General features: G+C 41.3%; 2 protein-coding genes across 12 annotated transcripts in view; one reads left to right on the forward strand and one right to left on the reverse strand.

The window, feature by feature from the left end:
* Nucleotides 1–609: 609 nt before the first annotated feature.
* Nucleotides 610–25,066, reverse strand: part of PCDH1 (protocadherin 1) — a 236,433-nt gene continuing 211,976 nt past the window's right edge. For 8 of the 11 annotated variants that reach the window (XM_069763623.1, XM_069763619.1, XM_069763616.1 and 5 more), the window contains one exon: nucleotides 610–8,099. In XM_069763623.1, the coding sequence (XP_069619724.1) occupies nucleotides 7,693–8,099 (407 nt within the window). In that variant the 3' untranslated portion in view covers nucleotides 610–7,692. Of the gene's footprint in view, nucleotides 8,100–21,589; nucleotides 21,723–25,066 lie in introns of all 11 variants that reach the window. The other 3 variants (XM_069763624.1, XM_069763625.1, XM_069763627.1) reach the window with 2 other exon arrangements.
* On the forward strand, nucleotides 13,563–17,106 carry LOC138675444 (uncharacterized). The gene is made up of 2 exons (XM_069763614.1): nucleotides 13,563–14,441; nucleotides 16,881–17,106. Exons 1-2 carry the CDS (start codon nucleotides 13,707–13,709, stop codon nucleotides 16,893–16,895), a joined length of 750 nt encoding a protein of 249 aa, XP_069619715.1. The 5' UTR covers nucleotides 13,563–13,706; the 3' UTR covers nucleotides 16,896–17,106.

Genomic DNA, 25,066 nt, shown 5'->3' on the forward strand with positions numbered 1-25,066 from the left:
TGATGATGACTAGTGATGAGCGAACTTGCTTGGATAAGGTTATCCGAGCATGCTCAGGTGCTAAACGAGTGTCTTCGACGTGTTCGAAAAATATGTTTGAGTTCCCGTACCTGCGTGTCTCTCGGCTGTTTGACAGTTGTTCGTTAGGCAATCCTTGCATGTGTTGTGACTGTCGAACAGTCGCGAGACATGCAGCCGCGGGGACTCGAACATTTTTTGAGCACGGCCAAAGACACTGTTACCACTCGAGCATGCGTGGATAACTATCTGAGCACGTCCACTCATCGCTAATGACAAAAAAAATTATCTGGGTCTAAAGTTGATATATTTTACTAACCATACAAGAGTATGATGCTATACTGGCGAGCTGGATCAAAGTCCCAATTCCTCGTTCACCACTGATGGGATTTGTTGAAAGGCGATTTCCCAAATTACATTAGAAGAAATTGAACTTCATAACCCTTATTATAAGGCTGTAGAAGACTACATATTCCCCCAAAATTCTCATTAAAAATCCGCTCATCTTGAGTGTAACCATCATTTTATGTAAAAATCACCAGATATACACAAGGATTGACACATTATCCGAGTCATTGTGAGACGTTGGGATTATAATTACAATGGAGTTCTTTATTTGACAGCTCCGCAAACAGAACAGAAAGATTTTCATGTATCTGAAAAGTAAAAACGGTAATAGACAGATCACAAATTTGTTTAATTCTTGCCATGCTGAAACAATTTAAAAACTGAAAACAAAAATAAAACTAAACAAAAAAAATATGATTGTGCTCACAGGATTAATAAATTGGGAGTTAAAATAAAATTATATAAATAAAAAAATTCATATGAAATTAAAAATGGGTAGATAGAAAAAAAAAATAACTTCCCAGAGAGAAAAGGTCAAAGTTAAGGATAACTTGGGAAAATACATCAAATACTTAGAAATCGAGAAAACTTCAACGATAGCTTCTGATTATACATATTAATTTACCCATCGTAAAAATAGTTACATACTTTGCCATTATATTTTCAGTCAAGGTTTTTTTTTTTGTGTGGGATTTTTTTTATTATATATCTATATATAGATTTCTTTAAAGGTTTATATTAAAAAGCAACACTTTCATGTACATAAAACTGTACAAAACAAGGCAGCATCACAAGCAGGTAAATTAAATTTTTTGTGTTAGCCCCTTTCCATTGGTGGACATTGCCGATACCGCAATATGTCAGGAGGCAAATAGAATCAACACTAAAAATCTAAAAACAGGCTTTGATTATTTTTCTTTTATACACCCTTTTTCTTAAATGTGATACAGAATGCGAAGTTGGGGAAAAACCCAGACTACTCTGCCAAATGTAGCCATCGGAGAACCAATTTTACCATCATGACCGAATTTTAACCTTTGGTTTTTGCCCTCGGAAAGTAAATGCCTTGAGTTGTCATAGCGCAGGCTTAAAATGCTAGAAAGTCTTTATAATAGGAGCAATGACCTGCTCTCATATTGCACATACAATTAAAGAAAAACAGGATCGGACAATTAAATCAATATGGTGTACAAATAAGAGATCCATTATGCACGTTCGGATTAGTCTACATTTTTGACATACCGTATTACCATTTGCAAAAATTTGGGAAGCAACACAGATTAGAACTGTGCATTTATGCAACAATGCTAGATTGTATGTTACACATTCATACAGAGATGGGAAATTACAGCACTGATTTTTTTTTTTTAAATTCCTTTCTTGTATATATCCAGTTAAGCCAAAGAGGTCATCTACATATCGTTGCACCTTTAGTCCAAATCTTATCTAAGCCTCAACTACCTGGTAGAATGATACTTTTTGTTGCCTACGGACCCAAAGCTAAGGTCCATGCACATAATGCTTCCATGTAAAAAGACTCACCCCCCCTCAAAAAAAAAAAAAAAAAACAGTGTTCAGGTTAGACTTCGCTAGGTCAGACACTCAACACTATAAAACTACAGTAAATAGCTTGCAAGCACCATGAAACTTGGGTACAATGACTTATGGCATGCAAATAATTACCCTCCCATCACCAGATAGTCCAAAACCTATTCTTTCACTTAGGCTACTTTCACACTCCAGGTTTTCGCTGTCAGGCTAAATCCGGCTAAATTAAAAAAAAAAAAAAAAACGGATTCGGCGAATGTTGCCACCGGATTCATTTTTTTTTCCCATAGACTTGCATTAGTGCCGGATGACATTGCGTTTCGTCCCGGTTTTTGACGGATCCGGCAAATCTGCTGTTTCCGGTTTCTGGAAAAAACATTTTTTTTGGTCTCCGGCGCTTCCAGCTGTTTGCTAGAATGGAAGCCTATGAGAGCTGGAAGGTGCCGGATCCGGAAAATGACGGATTCCGGCGCCGGATTCCGCTTTTTTAAACTGAACATGCTCCAATTTTTTTTATCCAATAATCTAGATATGCTTGCCGGATCCGTCGAAAAAACAGATCCGTCGCATCAGTTTTTGACAATCTGCGCCAGATCCGGTTTTTCCAACATTTGCTGGATTGTGCCTGATGCAAAAAACCTGATGTGTGAAAGTAGCCTAAAGGTACCGTCACACTCAGCAACTTTGCAACGAGAACGACAACGATCCGTGACGTTGCAGCGTCCTGGATAGCGATCTCGTTGTGTTTGACACGCAGCAGCGATCTGGATCCCGCTGTGATATCGCTGGTCGGAGCTAGCAGTCCAGAACTTTATTTGGTCATCAGGTCAGCGTGTATCGTCGTGTTTGACATCAAAAGCAACGATGCCAGCAACGTTTTACATGGAGCCAACAACCAGCGAGAACGATAGGTGAGTCGCCGTTACGTCACTGGATCGCTCCTGCATCGTTCTGGAGCTGCTGTGTTTGAAGTCTCTACAGCGACCTAAACAGCGACGCTCCAGCGATCGGCTCGTTGTGTATATCGCTGCAGCGTCGCTGAGTGTGACGGTACCTTTAGATGAACATGCAGTGGTAAGAACTCTATTACACCTCAAATGACGACGTTGAGTAAACATAAATAGCCATTTCCTTACAATAGGCAATTGTTTTACCTCCTAATGTTTGACCCCACAGGAAATCTGTGATGTACTTATCTGGCATGGGAAACAAAAGGCCTTTTGTGATGAGGACTGCAGTGTTACATTACAGTATACAAGCTAAAATGTCCCATCATACTCATCCATTTAAAAGTTTCTTCTAGCACGGAAGACTATATCAAGTGTACTACTTATTTGGCCAAGCAGTTTTTTTTTTTCGTTGACAGCTGTCATATTCTAAAGGTGGCAAAATGCGTCAGACACCCGAGCTGTCCAAACTGACTCTACATATTGTGCATAAAATGTCAAGAATGATTGCGCCACGAAAATAGACTCTTTGCAAACAAGATCTCACCCACATTAAAAATGCAGCAACAATTATACGTGCAAGAGCAGCGGGTGTCCTGAAGTGCAATGCAGAAAATGCCGAGGTGAGAGGAGGTGAGTGAGGAATTAGATAGCAAGTGAATGGGAGACAGGAGTGGATAATTAAGAACCTACCCAGACAGAAATGTGTTTTAGGGATGTCATATTAGATCATGTGGGAGCGTAGCACAGCTCTGACACAGTCACCCCTCACTAGCAAAGCAAAAACTGTCAATCTTCCATTCTCCTACAGGTCTCTAAGCTGAACAGAGATAAACAATGGCTAGAACAGAGCAGCGGGTAGAAAGCAAAGCATTCCAGATTGGCGATGTGCTAATGAGAAATTAGTTTTATAGAAAACAGCTGCTGGGAGATCATGATGGAAATGTAACCCTGTGCTGCCGAAGACATAGGGTTAAGGAAGCACGAGAAACAAAATCTTGATGTCTGGATTATTGTTGAACATCTATTGGACCATTTTTCTCCTGTAAGAACACCCAAAAACCCAAAGTGTCAAAAGAGAGACCTAAGCAAAATTAAGTTATGACCCAGTGACATCACTGAGGCATAAGGCACAAAGCAATGTCCGAAAGGCCATTGATGACGCCCATCATGCATCTACGCTCCACAGGAGCCTTCCTCACCAATTCACTTACATCGAGTCCCATATCCTCTTGAGGAGCCTACTGAGTAGGTGAAGTTAAAATTAAATATTGGTTCCAGTTAGATGGCGTTAAACCATCAAAATTTCTTAAGTGACGCCAAGAAACAAACCTGGAAATGTACACCAAGCAACTACATGATTTGGAAAGTCCGGCATTGTACCTTTACATAGCGTTGCTTTTAAAATTCAGGTAGTATCATCTATGGCTTGTAGTTGGAGCTGCAATTTAAAAAATGGCTACTTCTATTGTATTTGAAAAAAAACCCAAACAAACAAAAAAAAAATACTCTACGGCAGGTTCACACTACCGAAATTCACATTCCCTACACAGATCGCGTGCCTGCTGTCCTAAACTCAACAGCTTCAAAAACATACATTAGATTGGTGAGTTGGGGGTCAGGAGACCCCACAGACAGTCTAAACTTCTAGGTCCACAAGGACAGTGAATTGTGGAGGTGGGAAACTAGCTTAAAAGATAAAACATTGAGAAAATACCAAGTGTAAAAAGGGACTGAAAACTTCTGCTTGTGTTCATGTCCTGAATCTTTGATCATGTTCAAGTCTATGGGAGAGTTATTATAGGATATACAGTTGTGTTATAAAGCAAACTATCCTATTATATTCAACATTAACCTAAAATGGTAAAAGTGAAGGTCCACTCTTGAAAAAATGTATAAATATGGTCACGGCACATTTTTTTTCTTTATTACTTTGCTCCAAATCCAAGAGTCTTAGGAAAAATTATGGACACCATGCTTGAACTCAATGGACACCATTATACAATACAATAATGTGGTCCACTGGGCACCCTTGGTGTCTGTCATGTGACATATCCAGTCCTCCACCATTTTTACTGTTCTACTTCTACGATAGAGCAGAACAATGAAATTGACAAATAAGGATGTAAACCGAGCCATAAGTAATACATTTCAGTCTGCTTTTAGCTACCACTAAATGAACCCAATATGTTGGGCTAGTACATTAGATTCAATCGTTTAACAACGTGCAAGTAATTTCTGAGCTTCACCAAGGCTTTGGGAGCTCAGAACTTTTACATTTAATTATGGCTGTGTGAAGGAAATAAGACAAATTTTTAGTAAAGTATTAGAAAGGAACCCTGGTTATATCACAAAATCAGCACAGAATATTGGAGCTAAAACAACATGATACGAAAAGGTTCACATTCACGTTCCAGGTGCAGACCATAAGGTGCAGGCCGAATGTGGATCTCCTGACCTGAACTCAACAGCCCAACAGACACTGGTTGTTCATAATACTTTTTTTTTCCCTGTTATTTTCAAATTTTTCACCAAAAATTGAACACCAACATATTGTTTCATAAGACAGTAGTGAATAGCATTATATATTGCATGAAAAGAAACATAAAAGAAAAGGAAGTACACAATTGAAGCAAAGTAGGAATATCCGGTGACATGGACAGATGGCACACGTCAGGTGGAGGTTACCTTATACCTGCTAATACAATATTTTATAACAGTAGGAATCCGGGCTTTTTACATTTTTATTTAACAAATCGCTCCTGTGGCACCAAACAGTATGGATCATTATTATGCCATTTGTTGTAAGGAAGAAATGAAGATATACATCCTTTAAATACCATTAGTCAAATACAAAGCATTCCAAGTTCTCTTCTCCATGCACTCAGTGTATTAAAATGGGACAAAAAAAAGAATAACTGTAGCAACCCAACCCTCTAAAAGTAGCTTGGCATACGAGTGCCGCATTTATACATCCCCCTCGTAGGATACCAAACCTTCATTTTATTAAATTGGTTACTGCTTCTGCCAAAACACATTGTAGAATCACCAAATGGTAAAGTTTAGCTAAAAAAAACCCCCCGAAAGATCAAAACTTGTCAGATCAGAGCTCGTGGTGCAATTTACAGTCGAAGAGTTATGACAAATAGGAGCAACTTTTGACTTCGAAAATCTCGGCAGATTATGTGCAAATTAGTATGTATTACAGAGATATACACATGGAACTTAACCTTTCTACTCTGGTTTTAAGGTTTTCGCTCTCCCATTAAATAGGAAAAGTAATGCCACTGAATACACCAGCCTACATGCTGGAACCAAAAACAAAACCCAACCGGCTGTGGGCCATTTGGCAGAGTGTAGTCAAAAATTAAATTACAATAAATAAAAGCAAACAGAAAAAAAGAAAATAAAAAGGGATTCTTGCAACGATAAAAGCGGAAGTCAAGCAGACTTAATATTCATTCAAAGGGATTGTATTTACAGAAGTCTACATGAAACGGCCAGTCAAACTCGCAGCTTACCCTGTTATTGATGAGTTGGATATGCAGATAAATTACAGTTTGGTCCCCATCAGGCTGTCCTTTTGCAATCATCCGTACTCATTCAGTTGGCACCTTTGGTATAGAATATCCCCCCATTTTTTTTTAACCTAAGGACATTAATTGACACCAGATATTTCACAAGATTACTAGACACCTTCAAACCGTGGTTGTGAACCAAAGCCTAAGGGAGAATCCTTGGGCATTTGCCTAACTCCATCGATTTTTCCTCGAGGAGGAGCATTCCTTACATTTTAGCAATAGCATGCAGTACGGTAAATGTTGATTAAAAAAAAAAGGTGACAGTACATGAACTGTATTCTAAAAGAACTTCAGGTGCGATACCCTTTTAACTAAACTGAGCTTAAAGAGCAGGAATCATTCAATTGATGAATCTCCGCATGGATGACAAACTCACAAAGTCTGCATGCCATTTTTAAGTAGTAAAATTTTGGGAAAAACAAAAAATTATTACCTTAATAGATTGATTATCAAAAATATTTCTATAACATTTTATTGAAATTTACGTCGAAAGGACCTTAGTACCATGTATGAGACGAAACTTTGGGTAATGTTTGACACCAGTCTACCAGAACAGATACTAAAGTACCTGAGCAGAACCTTAAGATTTACTTCCAATGGGAAGGTATGAGGCTCTGAATGTGCCTATGTACTTATATATATGCGCAGAAGAACCATGAACTAAATCTAGTGCCAAGTGTTTAACCAAAAATAAAAAAAACCTCTACCAACTGTCATTCATTCACCACAAAGACGGTAATTTCTCCTATAAATGAGGACATTCAACCTATGTACCAGAAGAGATGACAGCACCAAGAACACCCTTCTTTAGGAATCTCAGACACAAACCACAATGGCTTATAAAGTCCACCTTTGCTTTAGGGTTTCTCATCTTTGGCCGAGAAACATAACGCAAGTTCCCTTTTAATATAAAAACTTAATTTTTTTTAAAGAATAATGTGCTTCCCCTCTCTAAATCCAGTTCTGACCTTTACGATAATGAATTGTCTATGTAGAGGGCAGTTTAAAATTTTACATAGGAAATAAGAAAATTAAAAAAAAAAAAAATGGAAAACTGAGCAAAAAAAAATAAAAAATAAAACACTAAAAATGAAAATAGGCATAGGCCTTGAAGCAGTTGCATGGACCATAAAGCAAACATCTTTAAGTTCCACTCAATAGTTCTCCTTCATTTAAAGTTAGCCTGGTTTAGGTCTGTATCTCCCAATTCTTCCTTCTCTCCCAGTTCAAACCATGCCAAAAAGTGAATTTCACAGGTATATCTCCCTCTTGGCAGATTGGGAGGAAGGAGTTGTGGCGTGCTGGAAATCAGCCGTTTGGGTTAGGGGGATTTCCTCCATAGGGGAGTCCGTACATGGCTCATGGCTGTTACTGGTAAAGGCACTGTAAGTCGGTAACAGCTGGATGTTGGCCATTTTGGTGGTGCTGTTATTGTTGCCTCCAATGCGGTCCTCTGGAATTCTGGGGTTTCCATTGCCAATCTGCTCTTGACTCCCCTTGTCTTGGTAAGGCACAAAAGTGGAGAGCTTCAGGGCATTTTTGGGCCTGCGGTTGGGGGATGGCTGGCCGGGCATCCAGCAAGTATCAGAGTGTCCATATTCTGTACATTCCCGCGTGCAGTTTCCCGTCATGGCTACATCAGGCAGTGGTCTGAGATCTGAACACAAACAGAAAAACAAGGAAATATTTTGGTTAGCAGTTCAATAATGCAACGGATTTATCACTTTTATTATGACCTATCATGTACTATAAGAAATGAATCATATCTTGAATGTATAAAAGTAATATTGTGGCGTCATCAGTGTTCAGACTATACTCAAATACTAAAAACATACTTGGCATACATGGGAAAAAAATGTGCACACAATGAAATAAGGTGGTCAAATTATGGCTCTGTGATCGAAACAAGATCGTAGAATACTTGCCAAATTACGCAAATTCTAACATATAGAGAACCCACTCATCAGCATTATCAGAAAAGTGATTGCATGATAAACTGAAAAATAGCTACAGTAGCGTTACTTAGCAAATACTACATTGGTCTTGTTCAAGCTAGACATAAAGCATTTTTTTTAGAAAATAGAAATCACCAGCTTTACCAAATTGTTCTTAAGTTTTGCAAAGCCTAAAATTTACCTGAAAATATGTGTACTCTGGGATCTCTAGACACACCCTAGACCAGGGGTGGGGAACCTAAGGCCCAAGGGCCATTTACAGCCCTCGATGACCTTTTATCAGGCCCTCAAGCAGATTTTCAGGGACCGAATTCTTGGGCAAAGAGCTGTATTTTGATTGTCACAAGCGCATTAATTTCTTCTTGCTCTGTTAGCACACACACGCAGTGTTCACTACTGAACATTGAAGGGCATGCAATGAAAGATTACGTCCTGAAACCAGTGTCAGAGTCAGAATGTACTTTGTGGGTGGAGTTTGTACGGCCCCCGAAGGATGGTATAAATATCTAAATGACCCTTGGCAGAAAAAAAAAAAAAAAGATTCCCCACCCCTGCCCTAGACTAGGCACAGGAGGCGAAACTTTAGATGGGTAATTGTGCAGCCAACACACCTTTGGACTGAGTTTAAGGCACTGTTTTTACGGCATGTATTCACCTGAACGTTCAATCAATGCTTTGAAGCGATATGTTTTTTGTACTGGAATCTTTTCTGGTCTTTTTTCCTACCATTAGATTAGTAAAATCCTGCTATGGCCAAAGGTCCGATGTTTGGGTCTGCTATAACTTTTTAGATCTTTAGCCAAATACCTGCATCTGTATGGTGTATATGTTATATGACTATCTGACACAAGTTGTTGACCTACACATGTTTCTTTACACCGGCTGAAGCCATTTCATTGCTTAGTGATGGCTTCAGCTTTTAAATCCTTTGAGATACCCTAGGACTGTATCCAACCCTCTTTAAGCTCCTTAACACAAATACAACCTTAGTAATGGACAAAGTAACCTAAACATACAGGACTATGGGTGGAAGGATGGTAACCAACAGCCTGTTCCTCACACAATCATCTTCACTGCTGTGCTACATATTGTGCACAGTTTCGTCAGTGTTTTATGGCTTTCTTTTTGTCTTTGCCAGGCTGTGACGTCCTTTCACTATACAGATTCACCCCAAAATAGCATCTGCATTCCCTCCTGTACTCTGCCATATGATTTTGAAACCAACTTCTCCACCATTACAGAAGATCGACTCTCCACTCTACTCTCAAGATCGCATCTCACCACCTGTGCACTTGACCCGATCCCTTCCCACTTCATCCCAAACCTCGCCACAGTCTTCATCCCAACCCTAACCCATCTCTTCAACCTATCACTAACTGGTGTTTTCCCCTCAAGCTTTAAACATGCCTCAATCACACCTATCCTCAAAAAGCCCTCTCTTGACCCATCCTTTGTATCGAGCTATCGCTCCATATCACTTCTCCCCTATGCCTCAAAACTACTGGAACACCACGTCCATCTTGAACTGTCTTCCCATCTCTCTTCCTGCTCCCTCTTCGACCGCTTACAATCAGGCTTCCGGTCATACCACTCGACTGAAACCACCCTAACTAAGGTCACCAATGACCTATTAACCGCCAAGAGCAAGCGACACTACTCCATCTTCCTCCTCCTGGACCTGTCCTCTGCCTTTGACACAGTGGACCATTCCCTGTTGCTGCGGATCCTCTCATTCCCTGGCATCACAGACTTGGCCCTATCCTGGATCTAATCATACCTAACTGACCGGACATTCAGCGTCTCCCAATCACACACCACCTCCTCACCTCGCCACCTATCTGTCGGAGTCCCGCAAGGTTCAGATCTAGGGCCCCTGCTCTTTTCCATTTACACTTTTGGCCTGGGACAGCTCATAGAATCTCATGGTTTTCAGCATCATCTCTATGCTGACAAAACACAGATCTACATCTCAGGACCAGATATCACCACCCTACTAACCAGAATCCCTCAATGTCTATCTGCTATTTCATCCTTCTTCTCCGCTAGATTTCTAAAACTTAACATGGACAAAACAGAATTCATCTTTCCCCCCATCTCACACGATCCCCCCAACGAACCTATCAATTACAGTAAATGGCTGCCCACTGTCCCCAGTCCCACTAGCTCGCTATCTCGGGGTAATCCTTGACACTGATCTCTCCTTTAAACCGCATATCCAAGCCCTTTCCACTTCCTGCCACCTTCAACTCAAAAATATTTCAGGGATCTGTACATTCCTAAACCAAGAATCTGCAAAAACCCTAGTCCATGCCTTCATCATCTCCCGCCTCGACTACTGTAACCTCCTGCTCTGTGGCCTCCGCTCTAACACTCTCACACCCCTCCAATCTATTCTAAACTCAGCTGCCCGACTAATCCACGTGTCACCCCGCTATTCCCTGGCCTCTCCCCTCTGTCAATCCCTTCACTGGCTCCCCATTACCCAGAGACCCAGTACAAAAGCCTAACCATGACATACAAAGCCATCCACAACCTGTCTCCTCCATACATCTGTGACCTCGTCTCCCGGTACTTTCCTGCACGCAACCTCCGATCCTCACAAGATCTCCTTCTCTACTCCCCTCTTATCTCCTCTTCCCACAATCGCATACAAGATTTCTGTCGCACATCACCCCTACTCTGGAACCCTCTACCACAACACATCAGACTCTCGCCTACCATCGAAACCTTCAAAAAGAACCTGAAGACCCACCTCTTCCGACATGCCTACAACCTGCAGTAACCACCGATCGACCAAACCACTGCACGACCAGCTCTATCCTCACCTACTGTATCTTCACCCATTCCTTGTATACTGAGCCCTCGCGGGCAGGGTCCTCTCTCCTCCTGTACCAGTTGTGATTTGTATTGTTCAAGATTATTGCACTTTTTATTATGTATACCCCTCCTCACATGTAAAGCACCATGGAATAAATAGTGCTATAATAATAAATAATAATAATGATGTGAAAGGTGTGAGCCTTTTGGGAAAACTCAGTCCAGCCGTAAATGAAAGGGGGCGTCAACAGTATGAGACATGTAATGACTGACAGTCTGCTCTCCTGATCTACATGTCTCATGCCTCTAGAAGCAGAATCTCAAGGAGATATATGCTCGGCCCATAAACCTTAATCTCTTCAAATGGAGTAGATCTCAAATCCTTAGTAAAAAAAAAAATGCAGATAACTTAATAAATCTAGAACTTATTAACATTTTTGTCCATGATTAAGTCTAGATCTTACACCTAGACCAAAACGCTCGCTTTAATGGCTGTAGGAAACCACAATAATTCCAACTAAAGCTCCTCATAAGAGAAATTAAGAATGGTTCAGGAAACGCGATCAATTGTCAGCCTTACAAAAAGATCCCAGCCAACGTTATCAAGAAGAAGCCCAGAGAACACGTCATATTCATGGTCACAAAATAGCACATAACTAACCTAAAGTCCAGATCACAACTTGACCTTATAGAGTAAGCACATTAGTTTCCTCCTCTTATCTCCGTTCTCGGCAGGAAAATGCTATACTGGAGTTGCTAAAGAAGCTGAAAAATCTGTTCGAGCAGGGTCCGCTGTAAGAACCTGTTGTTACCCATCCCCCTCCACTTCCATAATTTGGGTCATAATATCTCACAGCTACAGTTCCAGGTAATAGAACATATCCCCCCCATCCGGCGGGGTGGTGATCGGGTTGCTCGCCTAAAGCGGAGGGAAGCGTTTTGGATCCACACATTGGAGACCCTCCACCCATTGGGACTCAATAGAGACTATGATCTAGCCTCTTTTCTCTGAGACTGTATGGTACTATCGGGTGATTTGCCCTGCAATGTGGTATCATGTTATTTTCCCACAGGTCATTACGGACTTCTTCTATCTTACTGGTTTTGTTATTTTTACCATTGTAAGTCATTGATGCAATTTTTACCATTGTCTAATTCTTCCTTTCTTTTACCTCTAGAGTCGTCTGTACTGATCACTTCGGTCTACCCGCACACCTCACTGGACCAAGCTGGTTATCCTCACCTAGCTGATCATATCACTAATCAGACCTATAGACCATAGGAGCACCTATCACCATGGAGATTGTTCACCCAGCATATCATCTCCGTATAGGCACTTCAGCTCCATATCACTTGTCCTATGTTGCCTGTATTTTCATTCCTTTTCTACTTTCTCCTTGCCGCGCTTTCCGCAGCGCTCGTGTTTTTTTTTTTTTTTTTTTTTTCCATTGTATTGCCCTATCCCTATGACAACGTGATGTCACTTCCGGTTACCATACACAGGAACTCTCATTGAGCTGCACACTGAGGTAGTCCTCACAGCGTGCCGTCACTTCCTGTCTGCCACCCAGCCGCTGATTGGCTGTTAGAGCTGGCTTGTCCCGCCCCTTTCTTATAAGATGGCGGCCGCACTTACTTCTGATCAGACTAGCGGTGGACACCGCGTCTGACAGCACCACCATCCAGCTCGGTCTCCTCAGGTAAATCCCCTGCACTAGAGCGTTTCTCTGATCGGCCGGTTTTTGCTGTATGTATTTTTTTTTTTTTTTTTTTTTTATTTTTTTTTTTTTTTTAATTTTTTTTTTTTTTTTTTTTTTTTTTTTTTTTTTTTTTTTTTTTTCGGCATGTAATTTCTTTTTCATTATCCACCCACAGTACCGCTCCTATCTGACTCACACATAAGGTATGTTTTACCTTATATCCCCTGACACCCTGTGCTTACCGGTCCATGGGAATTTTATGGGACTTTCTTACACTTACAGACGCTGCTTTTTTGTACCCTATGACCATACGGTCTATTCTATTATTCTACAGTACGGTATGTACCTCCTCTCCCACTATCATCTTTCTGGTGTATCTCTCCTTATTTCATCCTGAGTGGAACATAATTCAGCCTAGATATTCGGGTTATTTTCTCCCCAGCATGTACTCTATGTATAGATTGACCAGAGTTTTGTATCGATGCTATTGTCCTTTTCCAAAATACCTTGTATATACTTTATTTTGTATGCAACTTTATTTTCTGTAATTTTTGTTTACACTTGTTTTTGGTTTTCACATGTAGTTACTGACGAAGGTCCATTCAAGGACCGAAACGTTTATTGGGTACTACTACGATTAAAATTGCACTAAAGCATCAGTTGAGTGCTGGGTTCTTTTTCTTTATAGTCTATGAAGGTGTGGGAACCTAACCTAGCACCATTCTTCTCCAGTAGTGCACACGGTTTTTGTATCTGATAATCTTCCCCTACGTGATTGCACACTGACGGGTCATGTCCACATTCTCCTATAATGCTGAGGAGACCTCGAATATCCTGGCACGTTCCACTTTCAGTAGCGATTTTTTAAAAATCCCTCCTAGGGAAGCAAGGGGGAGAGATCTAGAAAGGGAACTCCGTCACTTTACCAACATCGAACTTCACTGTGCCACACTCTCTGAGTATCTTCGAGCACAACGGATCCCTAGGGGTCTACGGGTTCCACTACGTCCCACACTGTTTCGGGACTCTCCCGAGTATTGCACCAGATATGAACAAATATTAAATAAATGTTCTTTCGACATTATTACCCTGACGATTGAGCACCTGCAGAAAGCGATCTCCACAAGCTCCGAGACCATCAAATCCATCGAGGCTCAACTGTCTTCATCTGGGACCCCCGAGGAACTGATTACCCTCAAGGACCAAATATCCAGAAACATCGAGAAGCACCGACGGGAGACAGAGGACAGAAAACGTAGCAAATTCAATAGGGACACGGAGGACTACGAGCGCCAACAGGTATACAGATGGCAGGACAATTATGCCGGACGTCGAAACCCATCTCGCCAGGCCCAGCGTACCTCCCTCGACTACTCAACATCAGGCTCAGAACAGGAGTTGGGTACCCCTGCCACACTTCCACCCCGTTTTTTAGGCCAACGACAACGCTTCCCGAGAAGAAGACCACGAGGCGCGGCCACGGACATAGGAGGAGACTCGGCCCAAGGGAGGATAACGAGATCTCAGGTACCAATCCATTGGTAATTAACATCTCTGATAGATTACTTGGTGTAGCGGAATACAAAGTCCTGCAGAAGGGTTTGTCTTTTTGTCCATCATACCAATGTCATACATTTGATCTTGAAATGGATCTTCAGAGATTCTTTCGATCACTTAGACTTAAGGCCTTTTTCTCCACATCTCCCGAATCATCTTCTACCCTACCCTCCACGGGCTCATCTGACGGTCCTCTCTCTTCACGGAGCCTAGGGCTCTACACCAATAGTCATTTCAGACCTCCCCAAGGCTCACACGCCATGGAATCTTTCATAGGTTTCGTGAAAGAATCATTTAAATTACTATGTGAGGATATCAGAAAGGGTAAATTGTTTTTTCCCCCCAATCTCTCTCCCATGGAACGACAAGCCATACGGGGCCTACAAAACGACAACAACCTCATTTTCAAACCTGCAGATAAAGGGGGCGCCCTTGTGATTATGAATAGATCGGACTACCTTCTTGAAATCAAACGCCAACTAGGTGATCCCACGATCTATGTTAAATTACCATATGACCCCCTATCCGTGACTCGTCAAATCATCTCGGACACTCTTTTGAAATATATTGAGTTAGGGGTCTTAGACCCTAAGACACGGGACTTCCTCACCAAACTACACCCTATCACCCCAGTATTTTATACCATTCCCAAAATCCACAAAAACTTAGAGAAACCCCCAGGGAGGCCCATAGTCGCCTCTACCGACTCTATCCTCTCCCCACTGGCCATTTACCTAGAAAAAATTCTCACCCCATTGATTAGGACATCAAAATCCTTTATCCTGGACACAGGATCCTTCCTTAACATCCTGAAAGACATAAGTCCCATTCCTCCACACTCAATTCTGGTAACAATGGATGTAAAAGACTTGTATACATCTATCCCCCATATAGAAGGCATCAATTCGGTCCATAAACTCCTGACCCAGTCCGGCTTGCTACCCAACCAGATCAACTTGTGTATTGACCTACTAACCATCATTCTTACCCGTAATTATTTTTTGTTCCAGGATGACTTTTATCTACAAATCCGTGGTACCGCGATGGGCTCCAACGTAGCACCCCCGTATGCTAATTGCTACATGGCCGATTTTGAGGAGAGTCAGATATACCCTCACCCACTATTTCGTGACCACGTCCTTGTATGGAAACGTTACATCGACGACGTCTTTTGCATATGGGGGGGCTCGTTGGAAGCCCTCGCGTTCTTCTTCGATTGGCTGAACACGGCCTGGCCAGGTATCTCTTTCACCATGTCTTACAGTACTACACAGATCAATTTTCTAGACACCTTAGTCATTCTACAACCTGATGGCTCTTTCACTACCGACCTCTACACTAAAAGCACTGACCGTAACAGTTTGTTACATTTTACGAGTTTCCACCCTCCGGCCACAAAAAATTCAGTACCTAAGTCCCAATTTTATCGGGTCTCTAAGATTGTGTCTGACACAGAGCTTAGATCGATCCGCCTCCAGGAAATGGCTTCTAAGTTCACTCAACGGGGTTACCCGCCAGCGATACTGGAAAAAGCCGCTGCCCCCCCTACCCCACGACCCAATAGAGCCTCTAATCGGATCCCGTTTGTTCATTCATATCACCCGTTTGCGTACATTCTACATAGGTCAATACGCCGGAATTGGCACCTGCTGTCCAAGGGTTACCCCAACGTTACTGAGTTTCAGAACCCTTTTCTTCCCTGTTTCAAACGTCCACCCAACTTAAAGGACTCGTTGGTCAGGGCAGACTTGGGATCAGGTATTCCATCCCCCCGCCAACGGTTCTTACAGAGTCCACGTACCGGGACCTTCCCATGCCTGAACTGCTCTCAATGTCATAATGTCCTTAAAGGACCCCGCTTCCATCATCCTCGCTCTGGAAAGTCATTCCGAATCCCGGAGTATTTCACATGCGCTTCATCATGGGTTATATACTTAATCAAATGTCCCTGTGGACTTCTATACATAGGTGAAACAACGCAACCTATTCGCGATCGGATTTCCAAACATAAATCCACGGTCCGCTGTAAGAACCTGTTGTTACCCATCCCCCTCCACTTCCATAATTTGGGTCATAATATCTCACAGCTACAGTTCCAGGTAATAGAACATATCCCCCCCATCCGGCGGGGTGGTGATCGGGTTGCTCGCCTAAAGCGGAGGGAAGCGTTTTGGATCCACACATTGGAGACCCTCCACCCATTGGGACTCAATAGAGACTATGATCTAGCCTCTTTTCTCTGAGACTGTATGGTACTATCGGGTGATTTGCCCTGCAATGTGGTATCATGTTATTTTCCCACAGGTCATTACGGACTTCTTCTATCTTACTGGTTTTGTTATTTTTACCATTGTAAGTCATTGATGCAATTTTTACCATTGTCTAATTCTTCCTTTCTTTTACCTCTAGAGTCGTCTGTACTGATCACTTCGGTCTACCCGCACACCTCACTGGACCAAGCTGGTTATCCTCACCTAGCTGATCATATCACTAATCAGACCTATAGACCATAGGAGCACCTATCACCATGGAGATTGTTCACCCAGCATATCATCTCCGTATAGGCACTTCAGCTCCATATCACTTGTCCTATGTTGCCTGTATTTTCATTCCTTTTCTACTTTCTCCTTGCCGCGCTTTCCGCAGCGCTCGTGTTTTTTTTTTTTTTTTTTTTTTTTTTTTTTTTTTTTTTTTCCATTGTATTGCCCTATCCCTATGACAACGTGATGTCACTTCCGGTTACCATACACAGGAACTCTCATTGAGCTGCACACTGAGGTAGTCCTCACAGCGTGCCGTCACTTCCTGTCTGCCACCCAGCCGCTGATTGGCTGTTAGAGCTGGCTTGTCCCGCCCCTTTCTTATAAGATGGCGGCCGCACTTACTTCTGATCAGACTAGCGGTGGACACCGCGTCTGACAGCACCACCATCCAGCTCGGTCTCCTCAGGTAAATCCCCTGCACTAGAGCGTTTCTCTGATCGGCCGGTTTTTGCTGTATGTATTTTTTTTTTTTTTTTTTTTTTTTTTTTTTTTTTCGGCATGTAATTTCTTTTTCATTATCCACCCACAGTACCGCTCCTATCTGACTCACACATAAGGTATGTTTTACCTTATATCCCCTGACACCCTGTGCTTACCGGTCCATGGGAATTTTATGGGACTTTCTTACACTTACAGACGCTGCTTTTTTGTACCCTATGACCATACGGTCTATTCTATTATTCTACAGTACGGTATGTACCTCCTCTCCCACTATCATCTTTCTGGTGTATCTCTCCTTATTTCATCCTGAGTGGAACATAATTCAGCCTAGATATTCGGGTTATTTTCTCCCCAGCATGTACTCTATGTATAGATTGACCAGAGTTTTGTATCGATGCTATTGTCCTTTTCCAAAATACCTTGTATATACTTTATTTTGTATGCAACTTTATTTTCTGTAATTTTTGTTTACACTTGTTTTTGGTTTTCACATGTAGTTACTGACGAAGGTCCATTCAAGGACCGAAACGTTTATTGGGTACTACTACGATTAAAATTGCACTAAAGCATCAGTTGAGTGCTGGGTTCTTTTTCTTTATCGAGCAGGGAATGTGGCCCAGTGTTCTTAACTTTATAAATTATGCTGCTAAAATTTGTTTTGCATAATGTATTGACAAAGAGAGTAAAAAAAAAAATTCAGTCTGTATGGGAAAAGCGTGAGTCAATTTCTAGACGAAAAATGAATGGAAAAATATGCATTGATTGATAGTGTTGTTTTAGGAGCCAGCGGGAAGCACCAGGCTCAGAGCATGTATATTATTAGCATATACCGATTTTATATTTCTTAATAAAAATTATCTATTGGTGCAATCTACAGTCTACAGCTTTTGTTTTTTTTTTTATTCTGGTCAGAAGTTGGTCCCGTGATAAAACAAAAGGTGAAATAAGCTACAGTTTGATGCAACTGTTTGCAAAGTATTTGCAAGAGGCAGACAGGCGGCTCTGGTGCCCCATCAAAATGTCAAAACAAAACATTTAATTACTATTCTTGCTGAACAATAAACCTGACGATTGGGAGACCCTTAAGGTTCACTATGCATTTGCCTCTGTCTGTTTGACAGCTGGTGCATCGCTTCTCTTGGGCTATTAAGAGTCCCATCTCTCCCTCCTACAACCCCCTCCTCTTTCTACCTCCTCACCGCACATCCCCAGACTCTCTTGCCGGTTACAAATTTACACATAGAATACAGAAATCTATAGAATTTTTGATCCAAAAGGCAAATTTACTAACAAAATTTCTATGCAAATTGTTTAAAAAATGCCTTTACCTGATGATATTTCATAATTAGGACAAAAACACAATTAAGCTAATCTCACATCAATAAACCTTCACGTGCAAGAACCAAATTTTACCAATTATATCTATCGCTACAGCAAGGGTTATAGCTTCCCCAGAGTAATAAAATCATCAGATGCAGGTCATTCAGTAAGGACATCATACATTGGCCGTTAGGTAAAAAAAACATGAACTCGTTCTTAAAAGCACCCATAGCCGTATGAGCAAACCTACGGTTGTCAGCGCGAGTTGGCAACTCAGATTAAATTACATCTCCGTCTGTATCTATTGAAGCCTACAGATACTCCTCCAATAAATGATTTGGGGAAAAACAAAGTTCAGTGTTCTCTATGAGAAAGAAGCTGACTGATATCAGCCGGCAGATTATCTCTGGGAGAACAATCCAGTCGGCGGTCCAAAATCAGACATGGGCATTCAAAGTCTTATCCGATGATCAGTTGGCTGGCGCCTTCATACCCAGACCATTGACTGAACCCGTCGATATCAGCAGGTTTGGCTGACAGTAATGTGAACGGGAAACTTTAAGCTACTGCCAGACAACTCTGGAGGTAGTTTAAGGACCTATCAGACACTTGCGACTAAAAAGACAAACCCAACATTAAAATGGATTGGCTGACAGTCTAATGCAGTGATCCCCAATTCCAGTTCTCAAGAGCCACCAACAGATAATGTTCTCAAGATTTCAGTAGTATTGCCCATATGATAATTCTATCACCTGTGATCCGTTGGTGGTTCTTGAGAACTGGAGTTGGGGAACACTGGTTTAATGTGTATGAGAGCCACACAATTCTCCCTTGACCATGTCAAGGGAAGGGAAGGGAAGGATCTGGATTGCTAAAATTCAACCCCATCTTTTGTTTTCTGGGAGATAAGCCACCTCATGGAATTTAACAGTGTCACTCAGCAAGCACAGGACCACTCAGCTGAGCTGAGCTTTTCTATTTATGGAAGAGCTCGGAGAGGTAACGGTCTGCCGAATGATCGTCCGGCAGTAAGCTGTCTAATATATAGGGGAATTTTTACTCACCTGTTTATTGAAATCTCACGCACAATCCGCCAAGACAAGATTGTCAATACATGGAAGGGGTTGGACAAAATAACACATGAAAGTTGCATGTGTGCCCTTGTACACAATCCAAACTACCAGGTTAATAGAGTAAGAATTGACAATACATAGGAGAGGATAATTGACATTCATTTTAAACAAGTTGGTTTAAGGGACGATTGAACATGGGAAAGGATCAAAGATAGAGAACCATAAAAGGACACATGAGGAATGGAGAAGAGGTTTGGTTGATATACCAATGCTCCAATTATTTTTAGTATATGTTCAATCCGTGATCATATGAATTTTTAACTCCTCATACTTTGGTTTCCTGGCGAGAACATCGTATCACTAATACAGTTAATATGTGAAATATCAGCAAAAAAAGCCTTAAAGCCAAGGTCATCCATGAGCTGAACCCTGCTCAACAGAAAATGAAATGATAATACCGATTTAGCACAATAAAAGAAAATTGGTGTCCTTGGGAAACAGACCAAAATACTATTGCCCTGTAGCGATCTGATAGCCAGAAAATATGCCTTAAGGCGTACAAATAGTCATTGATCACAATATGCCAAGGGAAATGGATTATTCGACCATGACTGAAATTTACCACCAGAACAAGAGGCTGATGAAGTAAAGGGTTTCTGTATAAGCAAAAATTGGACATGTATAGCCTACCTTATTTCATATGCACCCTCATAAGGAGCCTTTATTTTTAGGTAGTCCTACACAATGTCAGCTGATTCTGCCAATTTCAACATGACCTGCCAACAATTCGGTGTATTCAGTAATGTTCTGGCTTTTCCGTCGACATCAGAAAATGAGGTAAGTAGTTGGATTTCAACATGTTAGGAGATGAGCGGTTTCCAGAAGTTTCTGAACATGGCATACTCCCCTCTCCCTACTGAGACCATGTCCACACCCAGTTGAGCCAAGTGTGCTTGTGTATTGGGTGGTGGGGTCAGGAGGAATTTTTGGTCATTCAACTGAAAGTGAATTACCAGCTTGACACATGTAGACAACCTATTTGAGAAACCCTTGAATTGATGGGAGAAACATATCACACATATATCTATATAGTATAGCAGCACTCTCCATAATAAAAAAAATAAATTTCCTCTAACTCAGATATATGTGATCACGACTCCCACGTCTCAGGCATTCAAAAGGAATGTTCTACCATCCCTATTCTGGTTACAAATTCCAGTAATGAAAGAAGGAATTGAAATGAAAAACGAATCCAAGTTATCAGTTCTTATTCATCAAGAATCTGAATTGAAAGCCAAGACTCTGTTGGCTGTAGAGACAAGGATGAACATGATACGAGTGCCATATGAGCTCCAATCGGCTCATCACGTAATTGTACCCCGAGCAAAAATAAATTCAGAGTAAAATCAATAAAATGCATGCGTTTGGCAGTCTAATGGCACAGTGAACATACAAAGAAATTCACTTAATGCACACTGGTTGGACTTCTTACTTGTCCCTATTATTTTTCCACAGTGCAGACACATACAATCAAGTTCTGAAATGGCATCCTGTCTTTGCAAATATTGGTGACAAATACAATGTGTATTCTCATGCTAATGTACTAATCTTGCCATTAGGCTCTACAAGTTATTTTTGGGGCTCAAACCCACCGGAAACAACATGCTAACACACTAGACTACACACCTGTCCTCACTAAAACAATGTAACGTGAGTAGAAGAGGAACAGGAGGTCATTTACCAGAGTCCTTTCTACATCGCGGGTTGCAGAGTCGCCTGCCCTGCAGACTTTAGAACCTTATAATGAGGCAGACCGCAGCCTAATCTTGGCACGTCCCGGGTTAGCGGACTATCGAAATTTTCACCGCTCTTCCCTGTGGCAGTGCGCATGTATAAGAGAGAGATAAAGAGAGAGAAAGGACGGCCAGTGAGAGAAGGTAAATCACAGACATTGTTCCTCACTTGTAACGTGTTTGTATACATTCACATACAGAATTTCTACCTACACCTGCCAATTAGCTACAGGATAAAAGACTACTAGTAACAGTGACCATCTGTCTTCACTTGACTGTTGTAACGCAAATTTTAGAGACAGAAATCTAAAATTTCCTTTAAATTTTCACAATCGTTTCCTATATTTAAAAAAGCATCACCAATGTGTCATGTAAACGCAGCCAAGTATCCATAATATAGCTTGAGGGCGCAGTCAGACGGTAGTTTAAATCGGAGTGAGATCGGAGCTAAGTGCCGGACTGGACAACAGCTCTCACGACCCAAGGAGGTCTGTAATGAAGCTGTTGTGCTCTGGTAGGGAGAGCTGCCGGCCAGTCCGTACACTGCGTTCCGATCTTGCTCCGTTTTATAAGGCCGTCTGAATGCGCCCTAAAGGGAACCAGTCATCTGCCAAATGCTATTAACCTCCAGATAGAAAGTAAATCTGTAGCTTAATAGTGTTCCAATGGTGTCCGTTTCGGTTAGTGAAAGTGCAGCTACTGAAAAGGAACTTTATTCCTCCCGGGAGCCGCCGGCTTTCAGTCATAGAGGCGGGGCATGGGGCAGGTTCAGTCACCGCTCAGTACACAGTGATTGGTAGATATAAGCACGCCTTGGCACTTGGACGGCATGCTCTGCAGCGCATCTGTGTACAGTGAGCTGTCAAAGAGCTTACAGTCACCGCAGCTCGGCAGAGGAATAAAGTGAATTTTATCCCTATACCTACACTTTCAAGAGGTTGGCCAAACAGAATTGGAACAAAATTATTCTGCAAATTAACACTAGATTTCATATATCACTATATATCAGCAAGAAAAGCTGAGCTGACTGATCTAAAGGTCTGTTGAAAAGAAATCAGTATAACTTGTAAAGTAATCATCTAAAGGTCTGTTGAAAAGAAATCAGTATAACTTGTAAAGTAGTCACCTAAACACCAACTCACTCTCTTTAGCCTCCCACCAGACTCTATACCAAGAATAAAAAGCCATTTAAGTGAAAAAAATTACAAGTTCTACTGATCCTATAAAGCAATGTATCAGCCTGCTCAGCTTCTGCTCTATAGTGTGTTGCTGGCGGACTGAATTGCATGGTCAATGTGACAGGTTCACCTTAAAGGCCAATACTTATTGGTTTTATCATCGCCATGTTTGATATGACACCTTGGCATGGTTCATCTAGTTATTCATGATGGAGAAGCATCGCTAAAAATTCTGGTATGCAATCCTGGAAAACTAGTAGTTTAGGGAAAGAGTATTTTATGTGAAATATAAGTTATGGTTCGCGACTTTCAACAGTTCGGTGATGGGTAGCATGACATGACTGCTAATGTTCAATGTCACATGGTGGAGCAGAATGAAGTTGCAGAGCTTCAAATCCTACACTCTCCTCAATCTACCCCTAATCCTAAGGAAATGCTTGATGTAAGTATTTACATCACCCATAGTCTGTCCCATGAACCCAATGAAAATGGTATTAATATAATCCAGCCTTAAAGGATTAGGGTGCCATAAAATTATCTTGAATACAGGGCCAAGTGCCCAGAGGACCCTGACTTAAAGAGTAACAACTTGTTTTTATATAGAGAAGTTTTGCCATTAACTTTTGCCCCCTAAATCTGAGTAAATATTAGTGATCTGTAGTGTCATGTGTGTTAATATACCCACCGATCGCCATCATCTTCAGTATCTAACCCCATGACGGTAATTCAGACTCTACGATTCACGCTGCACTCTGCGTGACTCAGAAGTGGATTTTACAAGGTAAGTCTATGGAGCGTCAGAACAAGGCATCATAGGCTTATACTGTAAAAGAAATACAAAATCAATCCGCACTACACTGGTACAAGTCGAAAATCGGTAATGCAAAATCAAGATGGTCCTGGCACACATGTAAGTTTTTCCTTGACGCCTTTATTCAACAAAACTGGATGCGTTTTAGCCCATCCTTCCACTGCAGGTGAAAGCTTTGGATGGGCTGAAACGTGTCCAGTTTTGTTGAATAAAGGAATCCAGGAAAAACCTACATTGAGTGTCGGGACAGTCTTGATTTTACACTGTAAAAGACTTCCAGAAGAATACGGTGTGATGCGGAGAGTCTGAATAACCATCACATGACTCAGAAGAGGAGTGGAACTGGTCTAGGTAGCGGAGAAGACAGCGATCGATTAGTTTATTAACACTATACCAAATGCACAATTACATGGGTTTATGGTGAGAAAAGGTAATGGGTTAATTAAAAAGTTAATTCTTTAAAATTAGTGATCAGCCTTTGCAAAGTTATGAATCTGTCTAATATACCCACAACCTTTTTTTTTGCCATACGGTCTCTCTCAACCAAACTAAAAAATCTACAGTTCTTGCTCTTTTACAAGCTGCTTTGAACTGCTGCTAAAAAGAATCTGTACTTAAAGGCTATTAGACACTGTCTGGGCTTCTCTGCTCTCCTCCCCCTTGCTTAGACAAGTATTTACAACTTTACAAAAGGCTGATCAATATCAATATATATTTATATTTTTATGTACCGCCTAAAATCTAAGGAACTGAACAAAGTAGCTGGCATATAGGCAAATGGTTCAATGTAGAACACATTAAGACTATGGGTCTCTCTCTCTCATTCTATCTATTCTGCTCTCTACCTCTATGGAAAAAAATGTAAAAAAACGGGGGCCTTTATAGACATCCTTTTTTATTCCACAAGGATTCATGGTTAGTTGGTTGCATTTTTGCTGCAATTCCAAAGCAATGGTCATAGCTCTGATTCTCACTCTTGTCTACAAACGCCATTATATTTCCTCCATTCAAATAAGACAACCCTCAAGTTGTTAATGCAATAGTCACAAATGCAATGACAGTATTCCAATTTCATGGCTCGTCATTTGTAGCACCACTTCTACATTAGACATGTACAGTGCATTTATGAGAGCTAAGCAATTACGACATGCTAAAACAAGGGGGGAAATGGAATTTGTCAAAAGCTTGCTGGACCATTTGGCTAGAGTGGCAATTGCAATCGCCACCGGCAACAATGCAAAAATTTCACATTCTTAGATGATCTAAAATTACAAGTGGAGGCCTAAAGGAGAAAAGCTAGACGTAGAGCGAAGCATAGCAGGAGCCAAAGGGAATATGGAAACAGGCATGCAAATGAGGAGCAGAAGCATGGACTGGTTTTTAAAAACGTCTAGAAGACCAGGGTTTAGGTAAAGAACCTAGTGAATAATAATGTT

The sequence above is a fragment of the Ranitomeya imitator genome, chromosome 4 (genome assembly GCF_032444005.1).
Source record: "Ranitomeya imitator isolate aRanImi1 chromosome 4, aRanImi1.pri, whole genome shotgun sequence".
NCBI classification, from domain to species: domain Eukaryota; kingdom Metazoa; phylum Chordata; class Amphibia; order Anura; family Dendrobatidae; genus Ranitomeya; species Ranitomeya imitator.

Bases quoted from the DNA above. Each gene is read 5' to 3' on its own strand.
- LOC138675444 (XM_069763614.1), top strand. From the start codon at position 13,707: ATGTCCACATTCTCCTATAATGCTGAGGAGACCTCGAATATCCTGGCA.